The sequence below is a fragment of the Sphaerodactylus townsendi genome, linkage group LG04 (assembly GCF_021028975.2).
Source record: "Sphaerodactylus townsendi isolate TG3544 linkage group LG04, MPM_Stown_v2.3, whole genome shotgun sequence".
Lineage (NCBI taxonomy): Eukaryota > Metazoa > Chordata > Lepidosauria > Squamata > Sphaerodactylidae > Sphaerodactylus > Sphaerodactylus townsendi.
Window position 1 is genome coordinate 56,431,197 of NC_059428.1, and position 16,786 is coordinate 56,447,982.

The following is a 16,786-nucleotide window of genomic DNA, read 5'->3' on the forward strand; positions in this document are numbered from 1 at the left end:
CTACACTTAGGCAGATATAGGATGAGTGGCACCTGGCTTGACAACACTACATGCAAATGGGATCTGGGAGTCTTATTAAATCATAAACTGAACATGAGTCAGCAGTGTGATGTGGCAGCCAAGAAAGCCAATGCAATCCTGGGCTGTATTAATAGGACTATGGTGTCTAGGTTGAGGGATGTAATCGTACCTCTCCATTCTACATTGGTTAGACCTCACCTGGAATACTGTATACAGTCCTGGGCACCACAGTTCAAGAAGGATATTGACAAGCTGGTCCAGATAATCCAGATAGTTCCATGGGAATGTCAACTCAATGCATGGCAGCTGTGAAAAAGGCAAACTCTATGCTGGGGATAATTAGGAAAGGAGTTGATAATAAAACTGCAAAGATTGTCGTGCCCTTATATAAAGCTGTGGCGCGACTGCACTTGGAGTACTCTGTTCAGTTCTGGTTGCCACATCTCAAAAAGGATATCGAAGAGATAGAAAAAGTGCAGAGAAGAGCAACGAGGATGATTGAGGAACTGGAGCACCTTCCTTATGAGGAGAGGCTGCAGCGTTTGGGACTCTTTAGTTTGGAGAGGAGGCGGCTGAGGGGGGATATGATTGAAGTCTACAAAATTATGCATGGGGTGGAAAATGTTGACAGAGAGAAATTTTTCTCTCTTTCTCACAATACTAGAACCAGGGGGCATTCATTGAAAATGCTGGGGGGAAGAATTAGGACTAATAAAGGGAAACACTTCTTCACGCAGCGTGTGATTGGTGTTTGGAATATGCTCCCACAGGAGGTAGTGATGGCCACTAACCTGGATAGCTTTAAAAAGGGCTTGGACAGATTTATGGAGGAGAAGTCGATCTATGGCTACCAATCTTGATCCTCCTTGATCTCAGATTGCAAATGCCTTAGCAGACCAGGTACTCAGGAGCAGCAGCAGCAGCAGGCCATTGCTTTCACATTTTGCATGTGAGCTCCCCAAGGCCCCTGGTGGGCCACTGCGAGTAGCAGAGTGTTGGACTAGATGGACTCTGGTCTGATCCAGCAGGCTAGTTCTTATGTTCTTATGTTCTTCGAGGTCCAGAGGAGGGCAACCAAAATGGTGAAAGGTCTGGAATCCATGCCCTACGAAGAGAGACTTGGTTTGGTGAAGAGAAGGCTAAGAGGTGACATGATAGCCACGCTTAAATATTTGAAGGGATGTCATGTTGGTGAGGGAGCAAGCTTGTTTTCTGAGGCTCCAGGGACTAAGGCCAGGAGTAATGGGTTCAAGGTGAAGGAAAAGAGATTGCACCTAAACTTCCTGACAGTTAGGGCTATTTGACAATGGAATGCACAACCTAGGAGTGTGAGGGAGTCTCCTTCTTTTGAGGATTTTAAGCAGAGGTTGGATGGTCATCTGTCAGGAGTGGTTTGATTCCTGCATTTTAGGGGGTTGGACTTGATGGCCCTTGGGTCTTCCAACTCTATGATTCTATGATTCTAATTATCTTAGCTTCATTTTCTGTATACACTAATGATGCTGTTATCTTTTCTCAGGCTCAAGCATTCTTTAAAAATATTGGCAATGTCAGGAAGAACTTCTATCCATCAATTATGAAAAGACAAAAATCATGCATTTCAATGCTAATTTTTTTTAAAAAAATGGCAGTTAAACAGGCATCAAATTGAGCAAGGGAAATATTTTAAATATTTAGGTGTCGCATTTCAATACAATGGGAAACCTACTGCACTTATGCAATCTGAAATATATTCTGCTCAAAGAATCTCAAAGGCCATCCTTAGGTATTTCTAATTGCATGGAGATGGTTATATATGAGTAGCTATGAAGCTATTTATGGCTTAATCCCTTGCCAACTCACCTGTGGTGCTCAATTGGGGTTCATTCATAATTACACACCATTAGAGAAAGTGCTGTCCAGCTTCCTCAGGGCCTTGTTCAGTACTCCCAAATGTACAGCAAATGTTGTTCTAAGAGGCCAGGTGATCTAAGGTTAACACTCTGATGTGGAGATTGACAATAAACTATTGGCTGAATATTCATTTAAACCCTTGTGGTTTATTACCCCAGTTTCTGTTGGCTATACCCTATCCATCCTGGTGCTCTGGGGTAATTCAAAAGCTCACACTAATCGGGCTATTGAACAGAAGTGAACAGCTGGGCTTGGATGAGTATGGAAAGTCATGTGGTTTCAGTGCACCCAGTGGCTGCTGTCAGGTTGCTGAGTCCTCCCTCAAAGGTCAAAACAGCCCTGGAAAGTGCCCAGTGTCCTCTTCCTGCCTTTTACTAATAGATACCAGGAGTGTACCTGCCAGAGGGACAGGGGGTACCTGCCAGAGGGACAGGCACCACCCAGCAGGTCACATTAGAGGGTGAAAAATCGACTTGAGGGGCATCCAGCAGGTTAACGGAAGGCTCCCAGCCCAGTGCCAGTTTCTGCCCGCCTCCCCACCCCTATCAAAGGCTGGCCTCCAATAGAGGTGGGTGGGCAGCAGCCTACCACAGGCCCACCAAGCACCTCTCAAGTTGAGGGGTATTTTGGCAGGTTCACAGTAGGCTGCCGGCCCAGGACCAGCTTCTGCCAGCCTCCCCACCTCTATCAGAGGCCAGCCTTTGATAGAGGTGGGGGGCCATCTGTCTGCTTCAGGGAAGGGGCACCCCCACCACTCCAGGTGTCCCACAGGGAGCACAGGGGCAGGAGGGCACACGGAGCAGGTGTTTGCCCCGGGCGTCATTTCCCCCCAATATGCCTGTGATAGATACCAAGGCTTTAATGCTGACAATACTGTTTTGGTTTCTTAGTAATGGCCATTGGGGTCATTTGTTAAGTCTTAAAGCTTAAAGATGCTGCTTCAATTATTTGGAGCAGCTAACCCACTGATGTTTTTATTTCATATTTTTCGGAAAATCTAGGATTTTCTGTTCAGGGCCCAGTCTCCAGATTTAAGTATCCACAGATGGGCCCCTGTTAAGAATTTAGGGTTGCCAGTTCCAGGGTGGGAAATTTAGGGGAGGCAGGCAAAAGACATCAGCAGGGTATAATGCTGTATAGTTCACCCTCCAAAGAGGCCATTTTTTCCTGGGGAGCAGTATATTCATGTCTTGGCCTCAGTTGTAATTCCTGGAGATCTCAAAACCCTACCTGGAAGTTGGCAACCTTGTGAGAATTAGATATATTGATTGATTAATATCTACATGGAACTTTGTTATTCGGAGGTAATAAGGAATAAAAATCATGGACTGTGACTCAGATCAAATGAGCCCAAGGAAATGCAAACAGCAACAGCCAAGGAAGTATGAATTTTAGGCTGCCTATTTCAGACTAAGCATAGAATAGAAATAACTGTATACATTGTTTCTTTCCCCTGCTAGCACCTTTTCTTAAACCTGGAAACTGACGTATTAATAATAAGTATGTTCCATGTTTTGACATTTCTATGTTTTAATAGCAAGATAGAAGAACTGTCTTACAAACTAGCTCCCAAATTGTGTGACAGTGTTCGACAACATGGAGATGATAACAGTGGTAATAATAATGTGATTCTGTGGAATAATTTTATTCTTTTTTCCTTCTGTAGACCTGCCACCCCCTCCTGTACCGCCTCCTGCTATAAAATCTCCCACTGCCCAATCCAAATCTCAAATGGAGGTTCGACCTGTTATGTTGCCAAAGCTCTCTTCTATAGAACCAAGAACAGAAAGAATAGCGGAAAGAAAAGGAACAAGCTATAAAGGGAAAGAAGGTTCTGATGGCCGCCAGCATTCTGATGTGCGGACAAGTTCAGGGGAGCGTCGGGAATCACAGGAACAGCAAAGTGATAGCAAACTACGAGGAAACAAAGTAGCAAGGCGAGATGGCACACCAGCAAAAACACATCTTCTTCAAGGTGAGTTGAAAACTGGCCATGTGTTTTTAAAGACTTCTGTGTAGTTATGAGTAAGGTTTTTGCAGTATAACCCAGACTCCCTGCAGACATAGCAGCTTAGTGGGGCTGCTTCTTCTTGTGATGGACATCAAATCTTGCCTCCTAGAATTTAATTATATCTTACCACAGAACAAACATAGAGCCCTGAAGTGTTCATCAAGTAGGAAATATAGGAAAGTAAGCCATAAGCAAATAAACCCAAATTCCCTTAAGAAATTTAATGTCTGTTGTACATTCCATATTGCTTTGCATGATTGTATTTCATTGGTTAGTGTAGCACAAGAAACCCAAAGAAAAGCATTTATGAAGGGCCATGTAAGTTGTTCTTCTTTGCATCATAATGTTTTTGTTATCACCCAAATGTTTTTTTTTAAAAAAGCTCCCTTTTTCTTCACATTCCTGAAAGCCAAAACTACAGCAAAGTGTCTTCAATCACCTTTAATAATGTGAAGAAAAACAAAAGAACAGTAGCTTGGCTTCAGGCTGCAAATATCAGTGCTCACCATGTTACAAAAACCGCAAATGGATCATACAGACTAGCATAATCTCTGTTTATACAAGCTAGTAAGACCTGATGGGGGAATGTGTATGAAGGGATCTATATAGGCTTCTGTAAAAGTTATCATCAAGGTGGCAAACCAGGCCTTGATACTAGCCACGCTTTGCATGAAACAGCATAATACAACTGGACAGTAAATTGGTTAAATAGGCTCAAAAGCAAAAGGTCATTGCAAATGGAGGCAGGTCACAATGAAGAGAAGTCATTAGCAGGGTACTTTAGGATTGGTACTGCAATTGTTGGTTTTCAATTCCTATATTAATAGCTTAGAACAGGTGGCAAAACTTGCTGGTGACACTGAAATTGGAAATAATATTTAAGTAATTTATCTCCTTCAAAAACAGAGTTAAAATATTAGGGGGGAAACTCTATGTATTGATTTGTGACTCAAAGAATTACAGAGCTGGAAACTTCATTATTAGATAACATAGTTACTCTCTCTTTTCCATTGCCCACCCCTGTGTAAATACAGAATCTTTACTGAATAAAAATCAACAGTTGCTGATATGCATCTTAACTTTTTGGAGCAAACTTCATAGTTTGTAAGGATCAGAAACCTTCCGATTCTGTGTACTGTGTCAGTGTTGAGAATAGTAAATATCTAAAATCTGTTAAAGGCATAAGGATATTATCTACCCAGTAAAAGTTTCTGTAAATAAATCACTGAAATGCATTATGAACTTGGTGGGTCGTGTGTGTATATGGGCAAATTTCTCTGAGATATTTCATCCTTTCTGCAACATACTCACATGAACCATATAATACCTGAACTAAGAATCTGTGCATTTTAGTTGCAGCAACCTCCTTGATCTGATAGTTAGCTTTTTGGAGGATTCTTGGTGTGTGGCTGAAACCCTTAAATTCCTAATTTATACATTACAATGCTCACCCCCATGACTAGCTATATGAAAGGAAAAGAGAAAATAAGTACCAGAAGGTAGCCATCTAATGTGAGTGAGGTCTGGTTGCACCAATTGTTCATCATACTCATCTTCATTGGCAGTACAGAACAAGTAATTTTTACCCACTAGCGTTGTGCTGCATATTTTACAATGACCACAGTTCCTCCCATTCTGTGTGGTTCTTGATATAGCCAGCTCTTTTGGTCTTTTATACACAATAATGTTTAACCATTTTGTCTTTTTTAATGCTTTCAATTTGCATTAGTATTGAAACAATATTATTTATCACTAGAGCTTTTGTTGTTACTGCCATCTGTTTAAGAAGCATACAGAGTTATTATGATTGTGACTCAAAAGCTCAGCACAGACTATTATGAATGCTTCACCTTTCACCACCTGCACACCAACCAATGTGCCAAGAGGAAATTAGCAGTATACTCCCCTCTGCAAGTCGATCAGCCTTAAAATTAAGGAATGGTGGCCCAGCCCACTGGACTAACTGGCCATATAGGTTTGGATTAGTCAAATTTTCCTTTACCTACTATTAAATTCTACACTTTTCAGTCATAAGTCATACTGTTTTTGCTGACTATGATGCCCAATTGGAGCCTTAGCTGCCTAAACTTAGCTGACTGTGAAGCCCAGTTGGAGCCTTTGAAAAAACTGTAGCTGGTGGAAGAAAACACCCTTCTGTCCCATTAAAAATATTTGACTCCATGACTATATTTTGTGACTTTTGCATTTGGAGACATGGCTAGTGATAAATGTTGTATGCTTGTTTTGTGTAATTGTGTGAGTTGTGTGATTGTTTTTAGAAGTTCTGCAAAGTACTGTTTGCTGAAGTCTTGGGCTGTCAACAGAGTGCTGTATTCAGGAGGTGACTGTTGCTCAACTCTGCAGTGTCATAACATGTTTTTGATCATATACTCCAGCTTTTGCATCCTGAAAAAGACATATTTGCTGTCTTCAACCATACATTTTATGGAACATCTCAATCTTACAAGCCCTGAGGAACTGACTAAAATCCCCCAGGGCTCAGGTCTCATTAAAAAGAGAGTTCCACCAAGTGGGGCCATTACCAGTAGAGCCCTGGCCCTGGCTGTAGTCAGCTGGGCCAGGAACCACCAGGACATTGCTTCCAGCTGAATGTAAGGCTCTACTAGGTGGATCTACTAGGAGAGATAGACCCATTAACAGAGGGTCTAGCTCACTTCAATCTTATCAAGTTATGTTAATCCGGTTGCCTCACCCTCTCTTTGTGCCCATGCATATTTGGGGTATATCAGGAAAAGGGTTGATGTCTTCAGTGCTGAAAAGTGTTCTGTTATTAGGAAACAACATGCCATTGAGCATGTTCTGCTTTTGCTGCAGCAACACTCTTCCTCTTCAGTTCTAGAAATTTTCAGTGTCATAGATCATCCCAGGTGCCTTACAAGACTGCCCATGTTTCAGCTCCCTGGCATTTGGTTGTTTTGGTAGACTCCCACTTTTACAGCTTAAGTTCAAAATAAAAGGGACCCCTACTATCTAAGTAGTCTCAGCTGGAAGACTGTCCGAACAAGGCTATTGGAAACTTCTGTTTCTCCCCGGCACCTCAGGTGGCTTTCCTTTTCCAGGCTCCTCAAAAGAAACACGATTTCCTAAACAACTGTATCTTATACTTTCATAAACTCCAAACTATTACCATTTCATAACTAAAAAATGCACAGCATGGTTTGGAGCATCTATCTTTCTATGGCATTCTAACAAATGTAAAATTCTCTCTACAGAGGATATTCTGCCATATTGTAGACCTACATTTCCAACATCAAACAACATTAGAGATCCCAGTTCCTCAAGCTCCATGTCATCAAGAGGATCAGGAGGTAGACCAAGGGTAGAACAAGCAAATCTAAGTCGAAGAAATGTTGCAGAGATGCAAGTATTTAGAACATATGAGAGAGGTGAGGATGATGATGATGAAGAAGAAGAAGAAGAAGAAGAATTACAGGTAATAGCAGTATGACAATTTCAGTAGCTCATTGGGGATGAAAAATCTGTTGTGCAAATGCTTATTTCTTAAAGATCATATACTTAGATTGTTTAGTATATAGTGGCTTCAGACTGATGACCTTCAAGGATAAGGCTATCTCCAATTGTACTTATTTATTAAATATACTGTTTAATCTCTGCTTATCCCCAAGATGACTGTTTCAAATTTATTTCTAGTTCATATTTTCTTAATCCCAACAGTGATCTAAGTACTGGCTGAGAATTTTGGGCAGGAGAAGAGAGTTATTTTAAGATGTTGGCAAGGATTTTTGCAGTCCTTTGCTGCTGGTTAGCTGATTTGATGTTGTGAAAAGTGAAATGTGAAGCAATGTTGAGAAAAAAAGAGTAGTCACTTTTTTCACCACTGCTTAAACAACAACCTGTTCTCCTTCAATGGGGCTCCAACATTCAATGACAGGTCACACCCCCTACTGTCCGAACAAGGCTATTGGAAACTTCTGTTTCTCCCCGGCACCTCAGGTGGCTTTCCTTTTCCAGTTTTGATAGCCCTGCGTCCAGGCAGGTTTGCTAGTCAGAATCACTCCACCTGTGCTTGTTCAAAATGCCAGGGGGTAAAATACAATCCTCCTCCTCTGCAGTTGCAGAGGCAAAGAGGGAAAAAAGGCAAAGAAAAGTCATCTTGTCCAGAATACAAACCCAGTGGGAAACCAAACTCCAGGATCATCCACTATACGATGCAGAGGGGGGCTACAGACATGAGCTAAACCCTGCCTGTCCATTCTTCACAGAGAGATCCAGTCACCACAGGAAAATATAGGCCGAGGCCCAGGTCACAAGAACCCCAGTAGTTCATAGATTCCCATCCTGTAGCCTGGGCACAATTTTGAAGGCCTTGTCAAAACATCCCTTCAAACCTATAGAGGAGGTAGATATTAGGGGTGTTTTTAACTTGGGTGGTCTTTCTTATTGCAATCATCTCTGCAAGAAGAGTCTCCAAATTGGGGGCCCTATCCATCAAAAAGGAGTTGTGCACATTTACCCAGGACTCTGTAATTTTGAGACTGGATCCCTCTTTTGTTCCCAAAATTAATTCAGGTTTTCATGTTAACCAACCTTGGTCCTTTCTTCTTTTTACCCAAAACCAGTTCACACAAAAGAGAAAGAGTGGCACACAGTAGATGTTTGCAGAGCACTAAAGTTTTATTTGGCAAGAACTTATTCTTTCAGGAGTATGGATGCATTGTTTGTTTTGTATGGAAAGGAGAACTGGGGGAGGGGGGAACTTTGAAGTCTTTGATTGCCCAATGAGTTACTCTAGTAAAATGGCTTATGAGGCAAATAAACTTCAGTCACCAGAAAATATCACGGCTCACTCTACCAAAGCCGTGGCAAAGTCAGCTGCTTTTGCCACCAGAGCACCATTAGTGAAGTCAGCCAAGTTGCCACACTGTCCTTTTCGGCATTTGTGAAACATGACAGGCTAGATGGTCAGGTTTCAACCGATGCAGTTTTCAGTTGCAGAGTTCTCCAGCAGATGGTCCATTAGGATCTCTAAGGTGAGAATAGATTGTTATGGAGTCCAGTTAAGAGTAAAGGCAATTGGAGTTTTTCCTACCCAGGTTCATAGCTTGAGCATATAACTGACTTCGCCTCACTGAAGCACTGGAACTTACTATGAAGATTTTTTTTTGTTCAGTGAGGCAAAGTCATTCACTTTTTTCCCATCCTAATGTTATCTTTTTCAAGAAGGGAAAGTCCTTATTTTTAGATGGAGCAGAACTTGTTCCTCTGGGAAGGGAAAAGACTCAGAGGTTCCAGGGAGCAACAGAAGTTTCCAATAGCCCTGCTAAAACAGTATGACATCTTCACGTTATGTTCCAATTCACTATTGAGTGGCATAAAGTGTTTTTCGTATGTTCATTTTCAAAATTGGTGTATGAACATTTTTGAGTGAGACTGCAATATAATACTCAGCAATGATTTTGATTTTTTTTTACAGGAAACTGAAAGCTGAAGAAGAGATGTACTGTTCCACATTTTTTAAAAATCTGATCAAAAAGATATCACTTAAGATGCCTCAAGTCTGATATTTGATGCCAGAAATAATATTCAGTGCAATCAGAGTGTACAATTTCTTGTCTTTTTTTTGATGCCAGCAGAATGCTAATCTCTATTTTAATGTTTCTTTTAAAAAACGCATCATAATGAACATTGCCTGTTTATTCCCTTGGGCTAAATATACCACATTTTCTCTGGCCAAGAGGGCAATTAAATACCTTTTTTGTGATGCTAAGCTAGTTGCTATTTCCAATTTTGGGCAGTAGGAGGAGTTCTAGTTTGCTCTTACTGAAGCAGTGCAGAATAACACATCTGTGCCACCCAACTGGTTCATAAACCTCTTTATAGATTACCACTGATTACACAATAGCAAGTTGCAAAGAATGATATCTATGCAAAGGGTTTTCAAACCTTACATTGTTGTTATAGGCTGCATTTGTTTCACTGCATTGCATTTTCTTCCAGCATTCAGAGCCCTTTGCAGCAAAAATTACTGTTTCATATAATTTAGGTTACATGGTTCACACATATTCATTTTTCAAACCCTTATAGAACTTTAATTTGCATATACATTATCCCTTTAAGCGTAAAGGTACTGGAGAAGTCTTTTAAGGATAGGAAAAAGGCATGCCAATGAGAACTTGGCAGTTATAATTGAGTTAGGTTTATCAGTTACTTGAACAATCGTTGGTCTTAACCAGTTCTTCTGGAAACACAAAGCAATGGACATTATTAAGCATCTCTGAGAAAGGACATCTTCATAATGACTGGCCCAAATTTCAGACCTCTGCTTTATAGTGTCAATTCACCTTAAAGAAGTGCCACTTAAAGAAGTTATGTTTGATTTGAGGGGAGGGGGGTTATTGGTGTTTTTGTTTTGTTTTTTGTAATGCACTGTTTATCTTTTTTGTTTTTTGGTTTTAAAAGCACAATCACTAAACTTTATTTGTAAAACATTGTAACTATTAACCGTTTTTGTCTTATTGTAAAATGTTAAGCTTTTGTTTGTGTTTTTCTTATTTTTGTTAATGCTCTATGTTTGTACTGGGAGTATTTGAATGCTGACAGATGGTGAAGGTAGCAAACCTAAGAATGGACTATAAACAGAGCATTATCCCCATTTCCAGGATTTGGACACTGACGTTTCCTGTGGCCTAGCTTGACATTGGATTTCCACTAAAACTGAAATAGAGCCATTAGTTCCTATGAAATTACAGAATGATGTCCTCTGTCTGTAGATTTTTTATGATCTCTTTTGTAATTATAAAATTTCTTTGTCATTGGTGCTAATGGAAAATTGTGTGTTTGTTTATGGACAATTATCAGGCCTAGCCTCAGTGGGGAGGGGGAGGAAAGGAGTGTTTTGGTATTTACTGAGGGCTAAACATTTTCATTTAGGTAATTTTTAAGAAATGGTTACAATAGAGAGGATGTGCAGTACTGAGGGAACAATCCATGTGATTAATGTTTTTCATTATGTTCATGTAAGAAACCTCATATTTTAGCCATAATTTTGCATACCGAGGATTCAATAATCATAAAAGTAATTTTTGTCACATTATTTATTAAAAATGTTCTCAAATACATCATCCTTTCTTGTCGAGTTTTTTGTTTTCCCTACAGAGTGTCATTAGGAGCTAATTCTCAGTAATACACAAACTAGCTGATCAGGTTATAGTATAAATCAAACAGTGAAAAAAATAGCAGAATTGTTTGTCTTAGGACCACAACATTTGACAGCAGAATATGTTCTAAATTAATCTATACTAGAATGGAAGTCAGGATTTAGATTTTATACAGATAACCAGCAAAATGACAATCCTTTTCCAAAGACCTCATGTTTTCTAAGGATGTCAGGAACCACACTACATTTCAGTGTGTCCAGTGCTCAACTATAATGCTTTTTCTACAGAATCACTTGGCTTGGGTTATTCACTGTCATTGGTGAGGTTTGCCCTCACTGCAACCTCCAAGTCTAGATCTTTTTTCCCCATAGAAGATGATATCTTCTATGGTCACAGCCATCATAGCCCAAGTTTCTGGGACAAGTTTAGCTGCCTTTCAACCGCACTGTAGATTCTACCCTGTTCACTTCATCCTGTGATGTAGTACTTTCAAGGTTTTCATTGGGAAGCTCGTGATTTGTATTTAAACAAGGTTTTGTTTAGTTTTTCATTTTATTTGCTCAAATGGCCATCTTCATTGACACTGGTCAATATCAACTTTCATGTTTCATTGATGCCATCTTAGCCAACAGCTTTAAGATGCAAAACATCAGCATTGCATGTTCCTACTTGGAGACTAAACAAGCAGATAAAAGTAAGATCTGTAATAATTATTCTCTTGGTTGAACAATGAGAAAAATAATTCCAAACTGCTCATGTAAATGAATCTAATAATTTGTTAATAATAAATAGTATAGTGTAGTTGTGTTACCTGCTAAAAATAATTGTAGCATTTTCAAGACTAACAAACTGATTACTACATGTGTTTTGATAGGGGAGAAACTTTTTATTAAATGTACTAGCAGTAAAGCCCATTTTGTGTAGCAATAAGATGGGCTCTAGCAAAGGGGGATGTTAGCAAGCAAGGCTTTTCCTCTTCACCAGCCTCCCCTTCCTGCTGGCCCACTTGCTCGCCCACCCACCAACCCCGTCCACTGGTGCCACACACACACACACACACACACACACACACACACACAAAGAGAGAGAGAGAGAGAGAGAGAGAGAGAAATGTACAAACCTTTCTAGTGGTTGGGAAAGGGGGTTGCCCGAGCCAGTGGCATTGTCTCGCAGATGCTGGTGGACACAGTTGGCCTCTGTGCCTGCAGGGGACCCTCCAAAGCAAGGTATGTTGAGGTAAGGGGAGGGGAACTGGGGAGGCTGTTGCAAGGACTGCAGGAGGACAGCATGTCAGCCATGTCCCGCCTGGCCTGGTGAGTTCCTTGGGATGGTAAGAGTGGGCGGAGACCTGAGAAAGTGCTGGCAGGGCAGCACCAACACTGCCCCAGTGGGCCCCAGCTTGGTGGTTGGGCTGGTGGACTGGTGATGGGCCAATCACCGCACAGAACTCAGTGCCACACAGGACAAACTGAGTCCTACATGGCAAGTGACTGGGGGTTTGTCGTAGCAACATTAGGCAATTATAGGTAAGGATAATGAAGCCAACAATGAAAGTTTAACACACTCAGGAGTAATGATGAAGTTGAAAGAAAACAACCAACATGAGATTATAATTGAAGGAACATATGGAGATTTCTATCATGACTTTGCTCTTAGTATGGGTGTGTCAAGTGCCATCAAGTTGTTTCTGACTCTTGGCAATGTCCTCCAAAATGTCATATCATTAACAGCCTTGCAAAATGAGGGTCATGGCTTCCTTTATAGAATCAATCCATCTCATGCTGAGTCTTTCTCTTTTCCTGATGCCTTCAACCTTTCCTAACTTCGTAGTCTTTTCTTGTCTTCTCTTTAGGTGGCCAAAGTTCGATGGTCTCAGCTTAGTCATTTTGGCTTTGAGGGATAGGCTTGATTTGATCTAGAACCCATTTATTTGTTTGCTTGTTTGGTGGTCATGGTATCCATAACACTCTTCCCCTACACCACATTTCAAAAGAATCTACTTTCTTCCTGTCACCTCCCTTCATTGTCCAGCTTTGGCACCCATACATAGTAATAGGCAATACTATGGTATGGATTAACCTGATCTTCGTTGCCAGTGACACATTGGCTGAATCTGCACAGCCCAAATAAGGCATCTTGAGGACATCTTAAAAACAAACATCTTGATTTTTTCCACTGCTCAACACAAATAAAACATCCTTGGGACTTTTTAAACAGAACCCTTTTGCTTTGTTCAAGCAGCAGATGTCTTTTCCCCCCTCCCCCTGTTAGGGCACTTACTTTCATTTTCTGCAGCTTGAGAGTCCTTACTGCTGCTATTTGCTGAATGTATTTCCTATGGAGGTTTCCTCTGCTTGCAGGTCATCCGATTGCTATTTCCTTGTAAAATGTTCTTGAAGAAAGTTTGTTTTCCCTGGGGATCCTGCACACATGTTGTTTCTTGCTTTTTGTTTTTGTTTCGAGGGCATTGGATTCATAGCTTCAATGAAATGAAAAAAGAATCACAGCTGCTCAGAGGACTGGCCTATCTCCCATTAAGAATTTTTGGATAGACCCATTAAGAACCTTGGGATAAGCTGGCCATCTTGCTTAATAAAGTCCACATTTTAGCAACTTTTAAATAAGACGCTTTGAGCACAAATAAAATGTCCTGAGGACATTAGGGGGGGGGGGTGTGAACTTTCTCCCTGAAATGCTTTTTTAAAATGTGCTCAAAATGTTTTATTTGCTCTGTGCAGAATGAACAATCCTTACACTTAAGAATCTTTTCTAGCTCCTTCATGGTGGTTTTCTAGTCTCAATCTGCTCCTGATTTCTTGGTTGCAGTTTCCATTTTGATTGATAGGGTCAAGGAATAGAAAGTCTTCCACATTTTCAATTTCCTCATTGTCCACCTTAAAGCTGAGTAAAACTCTAGTAGTAATTTCTTTTGTGTTCTTTATGTTTATACTGTAGTCCTGCTTTGGCACTTTCTTCTTTAACTTTCAGCAGTAGTCACAAGCCTTTATTGGCATAAAATAAACATACAAAATCAGCATACAAAATTTGCCCATTATTGCTCACAATTATAGACACTGGTACTAAAATACTAAATACTAAAATGTATACATGGTCCTTCTGTAACTATAGGACATTCCTTCAGCTAAGTTAACTCACTTAAACGTCATCGGATACTGACAGAAGCTAGAAAAATTACTGCTGGCAATATGTGGTCATAATACATAGACATTGGTTGGTATTCATCTAGACTTACGTCTATTATTGTTAGCAGAAATTTTGCTACATTCTCACACACTGTGGGATCCATGTTGTTCAAAAGCATAGGTATCTTAAGAGCATCAGTTAGATTGTTATACAGAAATGGGATAAGTGCAGATTGTGACATTCTGATTTTTTGCAAACCTTACACAATGAAAGAGGGTATGATCGAGTGTCTCCACCTGACCCATATTGCATGGACATAGCCTCCTCTGTTTATCAATTTGTTGATATCTGCCATAGAGCAGCATAGAAGGCATTAGATTGAATCTGGCCAGTGTTAAAGCTCTTCTTAATTTAGGGTTGGTGATCCACTGTAAATAATTGGCCATGTGTCCTTGTTCAATTGGAATAAGCAGGGTCAGGGGAACACGTTTCCTCACAGCTGTTATCATATCCCGATACTCTTGTTCTAATAGCTTAGTTTTCAAGCAGCTATATGCTTCTGATAGGGAAAGAGGGACTAACGACTCTAATGAAAAGCCAAGAGTGTTGATTTTTCCCTCAACTAGTTTCAGCCACCTAGAATTTGCATAGTCGGAAAGCATGAGGTGTAACAAACTGGAGTGATCCTGCAAATAGTGGATACGAGCCAGTATCTGACAGTTCTCAGCCAGGCCATCGTGGCATATGATATTTGCCCGAAGTTCTAAACATGGGGCTGCATATGAAGCACAATTTGGTAAGCCCATAATTTTGTGGAAGAAACGGACTGGGCTGTGTTTATATTTTTGTTTATAGCTCCGATCCAAATAGGTGCTCCATAGAGGAGCTGAGAGTCGCATTTAGCATTGAACACCTTCAATGCGGATGGTATATACTGGTGGCCCACAGTGAAAAAGAAACGCTGAATTGCTAGGGCACTGTTGTTAGCTGCAGCAAGTGCTAATTTCCTATGTACTGCCCAATTAAGGTTGCTAGTAAGAGTTATGCCCAAATATTTGAACTGGTTAACTTGTTCTATGGGTCTGTTATTGATGGTCCATGTATGACTAGGGGGTCTTCTAGCGAAGACCAATATTTTGGTTTTTTCATAGTTAATTACCAGTTCGTTCCTCTTACAATATTCAGCACAGCAATTTAAGAGACGAGTGAGACCAACTTTAGTGTGGGAAAGAAGAACAGTGTCGTCAGCATACAGTAATGCAGGCACGTGTTTAGTGCTTAGTTTGGGAACATGCCCATTGGCCTTCTGGAGGGTTGGCACTAGATCACTAAGGAATATATTGAACAAAGTGGGGGCCAATGTACAGCCTTGTTTGACCCCTCTGGTTGTGATGATATTTTCTGTGAGCGGTCCTTTTGTTGCGGCTCTTATTCTGCAGCTAGTGCAAGTGTGTAGCTGTTTTATAAGAAACAGTAGTCTGGGGTCCATGTGTAACGCCAATTTTCTCCACAGTAGGGCTCTAGATATGGAGTCAAATGCCCCTTTTAAATCCAGGAAGGCTGCAAACAGTTTACGGTTATTATGAGTTATACTTTTGTTAGCTAAGTGTGCTAAAACTGTTACATGATCCAGTGTTGATTTATTTTTAGTGAATCCAATTTGCTCGTCCTATTACTTCTGCTTGCTTGACCCAATCTTCCACTCTCCTAAGGAGTAGTTTTGCATATAGTTTGCCAATTACAGATAATAGGCTTATAGGGCGATAGTTTGAAGGATTAGTAAAATCACCCTTTTTGTAGATTGGGACAACTATAGACGCCAGCCACATCTTTGGGATGCGGCCCGTGTTATTTACATGGGTAAATAAGGAAGCCAGAGTTGTAGCCCACCACCTGGGTGAGGATTTAAGTATTTCTGGTATTATTGCATCAGGACCTGGGGCCTTACCGCTTTTCAAACCACTGATTAGTTTACTCACTTCTTGAGGATTAACCTCAGGCCAATCTGGTAGCTCCTCTGGTATTGAAGTGGAATCAGGGTATTCAGTTAGGCTAGCATTGAACAGATTAGAAAAATAACTGAACCATCGGTCTAGTGAAATATGGGGCAACTGGATACTGCACGTTTGGGCCCTTCTATTTATGATCTGCCAGAATTGCTTAATGTTATTTGTTAAAGTGGCTTGATATAGTTGTTCCCACTGCTGTTCGAATTGATTTTTTCGTTTCCATTGTACCATAATTTGAAAATCCTTTTTCAGTTGGGTTATATTGCTGAGTAGCTTTTCCTCACCTGTGCTGCGGTAACTTCTATATAGTGATCGTATTAAGTTGTTAAATTCAATACAGTAGCGATCAAACCATTCTCTATGACCGTTTACAGCCTTAGATTTGGTCGAGGAGACGGCTTGAAGTTCCCCTGCTAAATTTGAAACTAGTTGTTCAAAGTGATGTATTCCACGTTCTGGTGTGTCAGCCTGTAATATATTCTCTTTTAATTTATTAAATGTAAAAGAGCTAAGTAGTGTTTCTGTAGCAGCTGCCACCTGAGGTGACCATGTTATTTTCTGATGCCTAA

General features: G+C 40.6%; 1 protein-coding gene across 10 annotated transcripts in view; it reads left to right on the top strand.

Moving 5' to 3' along the window:
- ROBO1 (roundabout guidance receptor 1) overlaps positions 1-11,025 on the top strand; it is a 669,323-nt gene extending 658,298 nt beyond the window's left edge. For 8 of the 10 annotated variants that reach the window (XM_048495370.1, XM_048495377.1, XM_048495375.1 and 5 more), the window contains 3 exons: positions 3,581-3,889; positions 7,159-7,379; positions 9,381-11,025. In XM_048495370.1, coding sequence (XP_048351327.1) covers positions 3,581-3,889; positions 7,159-7,379; positions 9,381-9,395 — 545 coding nt within the window. In that variant the 3' untranslated portion in view covers positions 9,396-11,025. Of the gene's footprint in view, positions 1-3,580; positions 3,890-7,158; positions 7,380-9,374 lie in introns of all 10 variants that reach the window. The other 2 variants (XM_048495373.1, XM_048495374.1) reach the window with 2 other exon arrangements.
- The last annotated feature ends 5,761 nt before the right edge of the window (positions 11,026-16,786 follow it).